The sequence below is a fragment of the Rhizophagus irregularis genome, chromosome 23 (assembly GCF_026210795.1).
Source record: "Rhizophagus irregularis chromosome 23, complete sequence".
NCBI lineage: Eukaryota > Fungi > Glomeromycota > Glomeromycetes > Glomerales > Glomeraceae > Rhizophagus > Rhizophagus irregularis.
Genome location: NC_089451.1, coordinates 2,379,006 through 2,393,555, shown reverse-complemented (window position 1 = coordinate 2,393,555; position 14,550 = coordinate 2,379,006). Strand labels below are relative to the sequence as shown.

Sequence of the window (14,550 nt, the reverse complement as noted above, 5' to 3'; positions counted from 1 at the left end):
CTTTGAAATTACCTATTGACTTGTTAAATTAGGAAAATGATTGCACATTCACATTCCCTTTTATGAACTCATAATTACAGTTTATATAATGAATTGAATGACAACTGATTAGTCACGTATAATGATAAATGTAAATGGGAAATTTTAACTTTGAGAAAATTTGTTTTCCAAATGTTCTATTGTTGTCAAGCGTTGACCTATAAAGCGGGGCCAACATTAAACATAAAATTCGTGCCACAATGTCGCACATACCGTAATTACTTTTTGCCACAAAACACAATCTTGTTTAACAAATACTATAATTCATTCTATAACTATAATTGGTTTAGGCTATGTAAGTAATGTAACATAAAGTTCATTATAAATGGATAATAAGGAAATGTAATAATCGACTAACTACTTTGAGTATTTTCCTAATTTGGATCATCACTCTTGATTTATTATGGCGTGTAATGATTTGTGAATAATATGTAAATATTAAACTCTTACGCTAAAAATTATTAAAATTTTATTTAACTTGGAATAAGATGAGCTTCAAATAGTAAAGGTGAATTAATGTTGATCAAACAAAATGAACAATATCAGCGGATTTGCGTAATCACATGTTAGTAAATTAATTAGAGAACTGAGTTGTCCCATTTCTATAAAAGACATGTGATTAAGTAAATCCTCTGGTATAAAAAAAATAAAATAATTAATTTATCATTCATTCAGACAATAATTTATTTGCGTAAATATGCAATCTTTTTTTTTTTTTTTTTTTGAAAAAAAAAACTTTTTTTCAAAGGTCAAGGGGGGCATGCATCGACTGCATCGTTAGTTAATCGAAATATAGTTAGTAGCTTAGAAAACCATTGTGTTACATGATTATCTGGAAAACGTTATCAGTCATTTTGTAGATGATAACTGATTTACCTATGTATATCGAAGGCCACATGATTAGAGTAGCGTAAACCAGTTACCATAAACATGACCACTAATTTTAAAGTGATCAATAACATACGTGAAAAATGTCCAGTGCTTATATAGAACATATACAATAAAACTAATTTATTCGACATTAATATATTTAGGGGCTCATATTAAAAAATGTCCTTCGGATAATGAGAATATTTATTCTGAACATTTGTTATCATGTTGAAATAAACTAACTATTAAAAAATTTTCCAAATTTCAATTATCATTCAACTAAATGAAAATTAATTAATCCATCCATTTACGATAGTTACAAATTTTAAATTTTTTGAAGTAATTATGCATTTGCATCGTTAACATAAGGTTGCCAAGAGATTTGTGCTACCTTAAATGATTTTTTTATATACAGTATGTTTACCAAATTGTTGGGTCTTTTTGTGTAATAATCAATTTCCTTTTTCCAAAAAATCTCCTTTCTAAATGAGGATTATCTTACCACACCTAGTGATGGGATTCCCATGGAATTTGCAGGAATTTATCGGGATCTGTGCAAATTTTACTTAGTAATACTGTACAAATCTCATAAAATTTCGATAATGGTTAATTTAACCCCAATCCCTGACCACACCACCTCGCGTAGCACAAATATTAATAGTGTTATAGTGATCAGATCACAAAAAAATTAAAAGTCGCTGAAATAGATATGATATAAACAACGCGACCGCCGCCATCACGTGACCATGTGACAAAATCATCACTGAACGGCTGTAGATTTACCCCTAAATGACTGTTCATTTTTATATAAAAGTATTCAGTATCAGATGCTGACTAATTAATAAACTCTATTTTATTAAAATCATTTTTTTTTTTATAATATAAATTATTATTATTAATTACTAATTAATTAATAAATATTCATTTGATCGTAATGTAGTGCTGCGGATAAGGTTCACACTACATTTTTTACTCGTATTACGGATAGATGAACCATTATTTTTTTTTCATTTTGAATTACTAATCGACTCTTTTTCTTTATTGTTATTTTAGGTTCGGACAATGCTCTGTAATTTTTTTTTTTAATTTTTTTTATGTCAAACATTACTAATCGACCCGTCCTTTTTCTTTATTGCTATTTTAGATTCAGTCTTGAAGCTTCGGAATGGCAGAAATATGTTTTAACATTTCAAATTTTAAATTTTGTTAAGATTCAGAAATTCTCTCTTTTTTTAGACACGTTTAGAACGCGGATTTTGGTAGGAAAATGAATATGTTTTTTAATCTTATTTATTCAACAAAATGTTTCTAACATTTCATTCTTTTCTTTTTTTTATTTAGATGCATTACATTTGGTAGATTTTTTGTAGACGTGTCTGGAACATAGATTTTGGTGAGATTTGGAAATTTTATTTATATTAACGAAATGCTTTCTAACTTTTTATCATTTTCTTCTTTTTTAGTTGGGACGCTACTAGGAAATTGAAGGTTTTCTTGGTGAGAAATCGAAGATGTTTTTTTTTTAATTTTATTGATTTCAACGAATCTAACATTTTAACTTTTTCACTTTTAATCAGATCTGGAACGTGAGAATTCAGAAATTTTTCTTTTTTTTGGATCAGCTACTGGTTTGGATCTTTGACACTTAGAAGGGTATTAAGACATTTTTTTCAAAAAATCATTGTTTTTTTTTGGTTTTTTTTTTAGATGGCTTGCTTCTTATACGCGGATTTTGAAAGTTTTTTTGTTTTCTTTAATTCATTTATTTTAACGAACTGTTATTAATGGTTCTTTTTTTCTTTTGTAGATGTTTCTTTGGCCATTTGGACATTTGGTGCCCTTGACTTTGATCATTTGAATTTTATTTTGTAGGTCTTCTTAATTTCGGCTACTTGGATCAGACTGTAATTTTTGTTGCTCTCAATTTCAACTTCGATTTTATTTTGTAGGTCTTTCACTTTGACTTCTTGAAAATTCTTATAGAAACTTAACCAATTTCTTTATTTTGTAGGATTTAACTCTTGAATGTTGAAACCGGATTAAAGGTATATTGAATAAGGGAATGAGTGATGAAGAAAATATTAATTTTTTTATTATAGGAATTCAACTCTTGAACAACAAACTTCAACTTAAAGGTAGGTTGAATAGAAAGGTGTGATTTTATTTATTTATCAGAAATGTTTCATTGAATTTTTCTTTTTCATTTTTTGCAGATTGAAATGTAGACAATATTCTTTCAACTTGGATTTCAAATTGTTTAGTATTTTTAAAGTAGTTTAGTATTTAAAATAGTTTAATATTTTTAAATAAATTTTACAATAAATTTAACAATAATTTATGTTAAATATATATGTTAATAAATTAATTTTATGATAAATTTTATACTAATTATTGTACAATGTCCCTACAAGACCAATAACGAGTATTTTAACATGGTTTGTATATAATGTACTGTAATATTAATTTTACAATACATTTTAAAATTTAAGTTGTTAGCAAAGTAGTCTTAAACAGTCTGGCGGCGACGAAGTCGCCGCATATAAACCTACTAGTTAACTAATAAAAAAATGATGACAAAATTTTATTAGGTGCTTGTCACGTGATTAAATCGTTATTACGCGTTTAAATAAAAAAATAAAAAATGTTGGGGACTAATGGACTATAGTAAAGAAAAATAGAAACATCATAAGAAAAAGATAGACATATCAATAAAAAAACTAACTTCTATTAAACTCCACTATAACAAAAAAAATATACGTAAAAAATAATAAACTCGAAGGCGACCAGTGATGCTACAGGATAAAGCTTTGATGGTAAATTATTCCACTTTGTTATTAAACGAACGGTAACTCTTGCACCATCTCCAAATTTATTACAATAATTGTTTAGCCAAATTCTGGAATTACAACAATCACTATTGGTAGTAATCATAATTTAAACCTCCTGATCCACATACTCCGACATAAAAATATTATTACTCATGCTTTATAACGATAAACATCCATGATTACTTCTGATGGAATAATTCTCAATGCTACAATAATTTTTTCTAATATTACTCTTTAAATCAATATATTTAATCAAAGGTTCTAATATATCAGCAACTTTTTGACAATCGGTATTATTTTCTACTTGGATATACTCTACTTGTTCTAAAACTGGTAACCGTTTAAAAAGAGTTACGTCTGGAAACTAATTTTATATTATAAAATTTTTAAACTAATAAGTTAACCTCATTTCAGTTACGGCCATACACAGTGAAAAACACCAGAACCCGCTCGATCTCCAAAGTTATAGTAATGCATCATTAGATACTTTTTTTCCTGTTAAAATAGCACTATATCGGAGAAACTCGTATTCTGGAGTTGCAAAGGACTTGTTTTCTCTTGTGTGTAAGACAAGAGATATTGGAGAGCTTCAAGAGATAATCGATCAAATTCAATTACATTTATTGCTAATTCTTTCGACTATTAAGTTTATAAGAATATTATTTCCCATTAATAACCCTATAAAAAATTTCCTGAGTAAAATTCCGATAAATGATCATTTTTCTAGTTTTGATTCCAAAAAAAACTCCGATATGTGATCAATTTTCTAAAAAATTTTTTAGAGTAAGTAACATTTTCTTTTTTTCCACGACGTTTGTCAGTAATTCCGGTAAATAATGTTTTGTGCAGCTTTTTAGTATTGTAAAGCATCTTTAAAAATTCTTATAATAAACTCTTGGAGGTTTGGTAATAAGAAATAATCCGCGGCATTATTATCTGTTAAAGTTTCTTCTCTAACTGATCCTGTATAATCGTATTCCAATATAATTTTCATTTCAGAAGAATTAATCAATTATATTATTATCTGTTAAAGTTTCTTCTCTAACTGATCCTGTATAAGCGTATTCTAATATAACTTTCATTTCAGAAGAATTAATCAATTATATTATTATCTGTTAAAGTTTCTTCTCTAACTGATCCTGTATAAGCGTATTCTAATATAATTTCATTTCAGAAGAATTAAATGTTGGAAAACAAATTTGAGTTTCGTAACTTTCTTTCATTCCATTATAAAGTAGCCCAAAATTTTCTGGGAAAAATTCCGATAAATGATCATTTTTCTAGTTTTCATTCCAAAAAAACTCCGATATGTGATTAATTTTTTAAAAAAATTTTTATAGAGAATAATGATTTTTAAATCTTGATCGAGCGACATTTTTTTTAAAAAAAAGATAATTTGTAGGGTAGGTTTACATGGAACAATAAATATTTATTTATTTTGCACAAACATTCCGATGTATTACCAAATAAGTATTATTGGCACGATAAGTATTTAAACAACGCGTTTGTACTTCAAACACATTATATAATGATGACGTATGATACTGTACCACCATCTGTTTGAAGTCCTGAGGACACATTTACAGCTAGACTCTCTTTATGCAAGGTACGCACGCGTAATCCACAGTCATTTTTATTGTCGTGCTAACACGTTTTTTGTATTGCCACTCGTCCGCGCCGTGTACACTCTGTGTACGTTCTGTAATACGTTTAAATTTACTTTGTCGTCTGTGCTACTTACGATCCATCAGCGCTTCGGACATTCCAATGGTTCCCGTTCTCCTACACTTGTACATGTAATACAAATGCATATAATAATTACCTAAACTTCAAAGATATAAAAAGTTTTTCGGTAACTAATTTATGTTAACTAGTCTATATATTTGTATTTTTAACTTACTCTTTTACTACCGATACTTCCTTCTTTTTATTTGAACCTCTGTATACTCCTGCAAAAATATCACTGTCATCACCTTTGTTTTCTTTCATAATGGCTTCTTCTTCGTCCTTCTACTGATTCACTTCTTCATTCCTCTTTGAATTTTCATTATCTTGTTTCCTTTACCACATACTCCGTTTTATTATAAAATTTAAATATTTTAAGAAACTTTATTATTAAAAACAGCGGTTGTTTTTACATATTTAAAAATATTAAAAAGAATAATGTTTATTAAATATTAAAGAATAAGACTTCTTTCATTAAAATTTTAAATAAAATAAATAGTATAAAGTTCTACACTTCGTTCAGTCGTTTCAGACAATTAGCAAATCCAACTAATTTTATTTTATTAATTTTTTAAAAAAAATAAAAAAAAAAAGAGAATATAAAAATTAGTCATGATTTTATTTGAATCACTTGATTTAATATATTAATAATTTTATTATTTTAATTATAGTCAGCGCTCACTAAGGCACCGCAGCAGTAAGTGCAACTCCCGATCCATGGGTCTGATCATAAAGATGAAAAGAAAATTAAAAAAAAAATATTAGTAAAAAAAAAAAGTTAAACAGAAAAAAATCCACATTTTAAAATGGCAAAAAAAAAAATTTTTCTAAAATAACAAGTAAACATTAAACATAGCAGGGAGCTTTAAATAATATTGAATAGTAAAATTTTATTATAATTAGATCCTATAAAAACATTGGATACATTTTAATAAGTTATACAATTTTTTTCCTTAGAAATAACGTGTCTATATAGGGATACAGGAAAATGCACACAAAAACGCATGATTTGATCATGGAATTTACGCTGAATTTACATTGATTTGGTCACAGAATTTACATAATTTGAGCATAAAATTTACATGATTTGGTCAATGAATTTACTGCTTAAAATTACAATTATTTTATATTACGATTTTCTTTAAATAAGTTTCTTGTTACCTTCACCGATAGGTGTAAATTTGGTCTTTAAGAAATTTTATAATTCAATATTTTAGATTTGTTGTAATTGATTTGATCGGCTAATTTATTTCAATTCGTTTGCAGAATTGCAGTAGAAATTTTTCTTAATAATACAATATTTATCATCACGTTTAATTAGTCACGTGGAATATATTTTACGAAAAATTTATAGCGCAGCAATTGTGATAATACACGAAAAAAAAATTCAAAATTTTAAGGGTGGTATTACGACGGATTATTAAATATTCAAATGGAATAAGCCATTAAACACAATATAAATAAATATGTTAATAAAAAAATAAATAATCAATTATTAATTAGTTCCGGCAAGGAAACTCACGAAAAGAAAATTCCGCAGTTTGATCGTTCTAAAGTAAAAGCGCAGACATTCACTCATAAGTTACTATACTATTGCTAGCAAATAATAATTATAATATTTTGTTCTAATAACCTTATGAAATTTAAATTGCAAAAAAAAAATAAAAAGATTAAATTTAGCTACATAGAAAATACAGGATATATAATAATATATAAAATAAAAGACTAATGAAATATATAGTATTAATATTTTATAGCCCTCAATATTTCAATTTTCTTATCAATATCGATATTATCGTCATCATTATCATTTTTTCGAGCTTCAAAATTATTTATCAACTTTTCGATATTATTATTTAAATTCTTCTTATCAAGATTTTCTATCAATTTGTCGATATTATTATTTAAACTCTCCTTTGTTTCAATTACATTTTCATTTTTCTTAATTTTTTGATCTTCAAAATATAATAATTTTTCGATATCATAATTTAAGCTGTTGTTCATTGTTTTGAAATCTTCAATTTCTTTATTAATATCGATATCAATTGTTTTAAAATTTTCAATTTCTTTTTTAATATCGATATCTTCAATTTCTTTTTTAATATCGATATCATCATTTTTTCTATTGTTTTGATTTTCAAAATATTTTATCAAATTTGCGAAACTGTTCTTTATTGTTTCAAAACATTTTATCAAATTTGTGAATCTGTTGTTTATTGTTTCAAAACTGTTGTTCATTGTTTCGAAATTTTCAATATCGATATTGCCATTCTTATTTTTTTGATCTTCAAAATATTTTATCAAACCATCGATATTAACATTTAAACTCTTCTTCATTGTTTTGAACTCTTCGATTTTGACATCATCAATTTTCTTATCATTTCTTTGATCTTTAAAATATTCTATCGAATTATCGATATTATCATTTAACCTCTTGAACTTTTCGTCAATATTCTTATTTTCTTTAAAAAGTATTATCAACTTCTCGATATTATCAAATAAAATATTCTTTTTTGTTTTGAATTCTTTAATTTTATTATTAATATCCCCATTTTTATCACTTTTTTGATCAAAATATTTTATCAAATATTCGATATCATGATCTAACCTAATTTTTATTGTTTTGAACTCATTAATTTCATCAATATCAACATTTTCCTTATCATTTTTTTGATCCTCAAAATATATTATCAAATTATTGATATTATCATTTAAATCCTTCTTCATTGTTTTTAACTTTTCAATATCGTCATCATATTTCTCATCATGTTTTTGATCAAAAATTTTCGTTAAATTTTCTATATATTCATCTAAACTCTTCTTCATTATTTTGAACTTTTCAATTTCACGTTCAGAATCAATATCGATATTATATTTCCAAATTGAAAATTCATCATAATCCTTTTCTTCAAAAACAAATTTTGAAAAAGTGGATTTTTTTTCAAAATCACTAAAAATAGGACCATCGTCTTTTCTACTCTCATACCAAGTTTCAAAATGTTTTGATCGACCAATATAATAAATATATTTTGGATCAGATTTAATATGTGGATAATGAACTTGATTTAATGCTTCATAATTTGCAATTTGATTTGCTCTAAATCTTAATAATGCTTGTCTGCCTTTAGTAGTTGCTGTCTCGTACACACCACTAAAAATAAATATTAAGTTAAAAAAATAAAATTTATCAAATTCTAATAAATTAATATTGGTACAAGCCTTTACCTCATAAAAGCGATCAACATATTTTGTAAAATAGTTACTAAAAGGACACTGGCGATAAAGGTAAACACTTCAACAGCCCAAAAATCAAATGAGTCTCTCTGAACAAAATCACCGCTAAGCCAATAATATGCAGAAATTATTGATGTAGAAAAATATGCAAATGGATTATCATTCCGATCTGTAGGATCAAAATCAGCTTTCATTGTGACATTCATAAGTTCTTGGCCATTTACGGGATTCGTAGCAGTTCCACTAAATGTTGAATCTTTAGTTTTAATGATCTCCGTATTAGGATCGTAAAGCAGAATAAACCTATGTATAAATAAAATTTTAGTTATTTTATATTTATAATAAATAAAAATTTAAAATTATAAAAAAAATTTCAAAGGTATTACATTATATGTGCAAATGCAATTATCATGATGGCGTTAAATAAAATAAATGGAAATACGGTTTTGATGATTATTATAATATAGTAAATATAAATGGCGATATCTAACAAGAAAAAAAATAATGATAACAAATGGTAATTAATAGTCAATCACTTATTTCCGTAAAGAAAGTCAATTTATATATAATGTACTGTACTTGGTATTAAGCGGAGATACGAAATCTATAAAAATTATAAATTTATTAACAGTTAAAATTATATTTGTTAATTTAAACGCAAATTGCTGTACAAAAAACTAACCACTTCAATCCAAAGAAAAAAAGCTGAAAAAGATATCATCACTTTTAATTCAGAATCAATTGTTTCAACACTTCCGAAGCCATTTTCAAAGCGAAAATCTCTAACCATGTTTGATATTACTATCACAGGAAATATAATTGAAAATATATCAAAAAAGTTATATATATCACTAATATATCTTTTCCATTCATACATGAATTGTATAATTTCAGTAATGAGTAAATAAGTTGCTAAATAATAATATATAACAATCAATGTAAATAAAAAATTTACATTTATAATAATGCTATTGTCCAAATATGCCCAACTGATTAATCCAAAACAAAAGACATAGATAAGGAATCGAAGAAAGAGTGAGAAAAAGAAAGTTCTTGCTCTTTTCCAACGAAAGTCTATAATTGCTTCAGTTGCTGGATTGTCATAAATATCGTCATTGTTTTCATAATAAATTACTCTAGCGAAAGGGCTCAACTTATTCTTTTCTTTCCAACTAATGCTGTACCATCGTGGTATGAATAAGGACAAAAAAAGATTTAAAATAAAATAACCTCTCCCTGGTTTATTCTGTTGTGAAGCACGATTATTTATAGTAAATTCAGGAAGTGGAACTACTCGTAAAGCTAATGGTGGCTTTTCAACATCTTTATTGACCAAGTCTTCTAATTTTTCATATATTGTATTCGTAATAGATTTGTATGTTTCCCAAATCATACTGTACCATTTAATTTTGTTAGAAGGTAAATTGATTTCAAACGCTCTAAATTTAATTCCATGATGACTATTCCTTTCTTGATATTTTACTGGAATAATAATATTGTGTTTTTGTATTGAAAGGTAATTTTGATTTGCAAAGCATTCTTTACGAAACAATTTTCTGATATAATCATCTATAAATAAAAAAATTACATGTAAATATCGAATCCTTTCCAAATCTTAAAAGAATTAAAATAACAAACCATAATTGTATTTAAATAATAGAGGAAGCGTCTTAGAAACGGTACTCATCCAACCTGCATAATCTGTTGCATGTCTAGAATAATATTCCAAAAGGTAAGCAACAATAATGGTACCTTTAATTTCACGACCTAAATTGTAAAAATAAAAAAATAATTAATTAATCCGCTTAATGATATATAATGCTTAAAAATTATTAATTAATCAATACTTGCCTATACAATGATAGATTGCTAATTCCAAAACATTCTCTATTTCATGCTCTTTGGTGTCGTGAATTTTAATCTCCTTCTTTTTCCAAAATGTTTTTCTCGGTATATGTAATTTATTGGCTTTATTAACGTCATCATCATTTCCAAATAATATAAATTTTATCAAATGATCACAATCACCAAGAATCAAATTTTTCATAACATTGCGTTGAACATCTAGCAATCTAAAGTCATCAGGCTTGTATTTGATAAATCTCCATATTATACGATTAATATATGCAACCATTTCCTCACACTTCGTTAAAAAATAGTAGGAAAATATGTTAATCCAGTTTTTTGTTAAGAAATATATCGAATTCGTAAAATAAATAGTAAACACTTACGAGATGTTCTTTAGTGTAATTTACAAGATTTTTCTTGCGTTTATTGATAAATTCCAATGCTTTACACGCATGTCTAATTGCATCAGCTTTATCAGTATCAACTCGCCACCGAATTTCACGAGTTTCAGGAGGTTCACTTTTCATGTCTTCGCTTTTTTCTTTTTCTGTTTCTTCACTTATATGATCATTCTTTGTTGTTTCTTTAATATCTTTCTCATTTACCTCTTTTACATTCTCTTTATTTTCTTCTATGTAATTCCAATGAACTTTCAAATAAAAACCTAAAAATCTACCATTCACTACGTAGAGTTTTAACTTTTCAACGTGTAAACTTGTTTCTTTATTTTCTTTATCCTCTGGAATACCATTTGTCCATATGTATTCAAGAAATGGTTTTCCTTCGTTAGGAAGACTATCTTTGTTTTTATTACCATCTTGGATTTGATGCCAAATTTGAACAGTGGACCTGCCGACAATAAGTTGTAAAGTTTCTACTTCCGTCCCTTTTTTGTTATGATAAAGGCAATAAGAATTTCTTTCGTAATCTCTTAACACCCATGGTTCTTTGTCGGTAACTATTGGTTCGAAATTAACATTTTTCTCGTAATGTACAATGTGACTAATATCTGGTTGTCTATTTGATTTTTTACCATATTTTTTATGTAATTCATTTTCTGGACTTATAGCCATATTTAATGTTTCCTTTATATCCCTTTTCTCTTCTTCCTCTTTTTTTTTAACCTCTTTAAGGACTGATGAAACTTTTCCATCATTATCGATTTGGAAAATATTTCCTGAAGTTCTGGCTAGACGAGTAGCAAGAGTAGCAAGATTATCAAGATTATCTTTCTCAAGATCTTTCTTAAGAAAATCAAATTCCATCGTTGTTTCAAAATCTCTAAAATTATTGTACATGTCCCAGATTATGATTTTCAGTTTTTCCCCTTTTGAGCTACTACCTACTACAACTAGTTTTTTATCTTCTTCAATGAATTCTAATAAGTGAATTTTTTCAATTCCATCAAATTTCTTTGATGTGGCTTCCAAACCATTTTCCATAAAGTATAACCTTAAGAAATAAACATATTAAATTTTAGTTATTTGATACTTTTATACGAGGTTTAATGTGTAATAGACATGAATTACTCACTTGACAGATTGAAGCCCTCGTGTAAAGCAGAGTAATTGCTTGTTCTTACTGATCGAGAAATTATTTCTATTATACTTTCTTGTAAGTTTATCCTGACTATTTTCGACCCTTATTGTAATATTATCCAATTTCATTTTTCCTAGGTTGTAAACTAGAAAAATTAAAAAAATATATATATATAATTTTATTGTGTATAATGTAATGACAGATTTATAAATTTTAAAATATAATTATTACCTTCAAGTAATTGTACGTTATCTTTGTAATTTTCAACCAGAAAATATTTAGTATAAATACAAGATGAAATTAGGTTTATGCAATCAGATATTTCTGAAGAATCTAATGCCTTTAGTTCACGATCGATACATTGCGGATAACCAAATTTTTTATATAAACTAAAATTATCTTTACATTTAAAACTATATATACCACTGAAATTCAATATTATGAATCTTCTTAAAGTAAAACCTTCTTTGTTATTTTCTGAACTAGGAACTTCATTATTGCTTTTGGACACATGTATAAATTTACATATTCCTGAAATACCATAAATATGATGGAAATCAGTCTTACTAGTAAAACCATAATGATTTCCTTTTTTAATTTCTAGTCCAACGCGGTAGATGGTGGTCCTAGTTTCTTTTTTCCTCATATCCTCATCATCTATCTTTCTTTCTTCTGTTTTACTCTTCATATCCTCATCATTTATATTAGATACGGCAACAAAAATAAAGTACTTATTATCGTTCTTGCAAACATTAGATATGTCTAAAGACCATCTGTTACTCAATATGGTTTTTTTGACTTCGTCATTATTTGAAGAAACAACGTTGGTATATTCATCAATATTAATTATTTCATCTTTTTTTTGGTCGTTGCTTCCATCAAAACATTTACAAATAGTAAAATCATTTTTTATTTCAAAATGTATAATCATTTTGTTAATTTCATCGGATTCGTTATGATCAGTTTTCTCCAATATTTTAATCCGAAGGTTTGCTAATTCAAAAGAAAGAATTAACGTTAAAAATTTTTAATTTTGTAACAGCTAATATGAAATAATGAAATTACCTGCATCAAATGTAGCAACAAATCTCCCATCCTGACTTATTGCGATATGATAATCTTTCTTTTCATTAGTACCACTATCGGTGCTTGAGTCGTATGATTGCGAAACGTTTTTGCTTTTAATCGAACTTGCTTTCTTGTATTTATTATACGGTTTAGTAAAAGTGTCGCCAAGATTTTTATCTTCATGTTTAAAAATTATGACTTCTTGATCACGATCTATTGATTTCCTAGTATCAGGATTATCTACAAATAAATATCTAGTATAAATATTTTCATTAGCCATTTTCTTTTTTTTTGATTCGTGAATATAAATTGAGAAAAATTGAGGTGAGAGTCCTTATAAATACATATTTTATCTTTTTTTTCATCGAAAATTTTTTTTTTGTAGGGAACAAATTTGGTATTACAACATGTTAACTCGTTAAATTAGGAAAGTAAATGAAAGTAATTACATATTTGATATTCCCTTTATGAACATTATACCAGTTCACAAATTTTGTCATACCAATTACGATCTACAAAATAAATTGATATACTGTATATCTAAATGTTAAAGTTTGAAACACCATTTTATAACGAAACGATCGGTGTATAATATCATGTAAATATTAACGTTAAGCTTTTTAAGCTGAACATTACAGTATATTATAACCTGGAATAAAATGAGAATTTAGCTTCCATACTAGCTTACTAATTGAATAGTAAATTAATATTTGGTTAATTTATTTATTATTGTTTATTTACTTTTTTATTGAAAAGATTTTTTTCTGTTTTTCGTTTTAATTAACATATATAAGTTCATTCAATTCATTCTGTAGACAGTATTAGGTTTAGCTTATGTAACATAAAACTTGTGAGCCAGCATTATGCCTCATTATGTACTATCTTACAATGAATTCGTAAAAGGAAATATTTAATTACCTTCCTATTTAAAGTTTTGGATCACCATCTGATTGTGAACATTATGTTGTTTTACGCTAAATTCTATTATTCTATTAGCGTGAAATAAAATGAGAAAATTTATCTTCGGTTTTCGGATACAAATGATGCAAATTCATTCCAATTTGGAGTTATTATGTGCCAGGAACCAAACAAAATGAACAATAGATAAAATAAAGATAAATAATTTATTATTCATATTTTTTTTTCTCCATATGTTAGTATGTATTTACAATTTCTAAAATAAAATAAAATAAAATGAAAAGAAATTAATAAAAATGCAATATTTTTTTTTTTTTTTTTTGAAAAGATTTTTTTCAAGGACAAACCGTTGTGTTACATGATTATCTTTAAAAAAAAATTCTTGTTCCTTAAAAATAGTATCTCAATCGTTAGTTTAGAATTGAGAAAGAGAATATTTTTATTTCATGCATGCACGCCTTTATTGATTTATGAAACTGAA

General features: G+C 26.3%; 2 protein-coding genes across 2 annotated transcripts; one reads left to right on the top strand and one right to left on the bottom strand.

The window, feature by feature from the left end:
- Positions 1–2,003: 2,003 nt before the first annotated feature.
- Positions 2,004–2,927, top strand: OCT59_015501 (uncharacterized protein; the record flags this gene model as incomplete). Its single annotated transcript, XM_066140053.1, has 6 exons — positions 2,004–2,168; positions 2,251–2,264; positions 2,373–2,406; positions 2,487–2,495; positions 2,811–2,854; positions 2,921–2,927. The coding sequence occupies 6 exons, from the start codon at positions 2,004–2,006 to the stop codon at positions 2,925–2,927; spliced, it is 273 nt and encodes a 90-aa protein (XP_066002870.1).
- Positions 2,928–7,205: 4,278 nt separating this feature from the next.
- On the bottom strand, positions 7,206–13,431 carry OCT59_015500 (uncharacterized protein; the record flags this gene model as incomplete). Its single annotated transcript, XM_066140052.1, has 11 exons — positions 7,206–8,613; positions 8,688–8,999; positions 9,083–9,182; positions 9,276–9,300; positions 9,379–10,265; positions 10,335–10,463; positions 10,554–10,839; positions 10,928–11,996; positions 12,078–12,228; positions 12,315–13,076; positions 13,149–13,431. 11 exons carry the CDS (start codon positions 13,429–13,431, stop codon positions 7,206–7,208), a joined length of 5,412 nt encoding a protein of 1,803 aa, XP_066002869.1.
- Between the last annotated feature and the right edge of the window lie 1,119 nt (positions 13,432–14,550).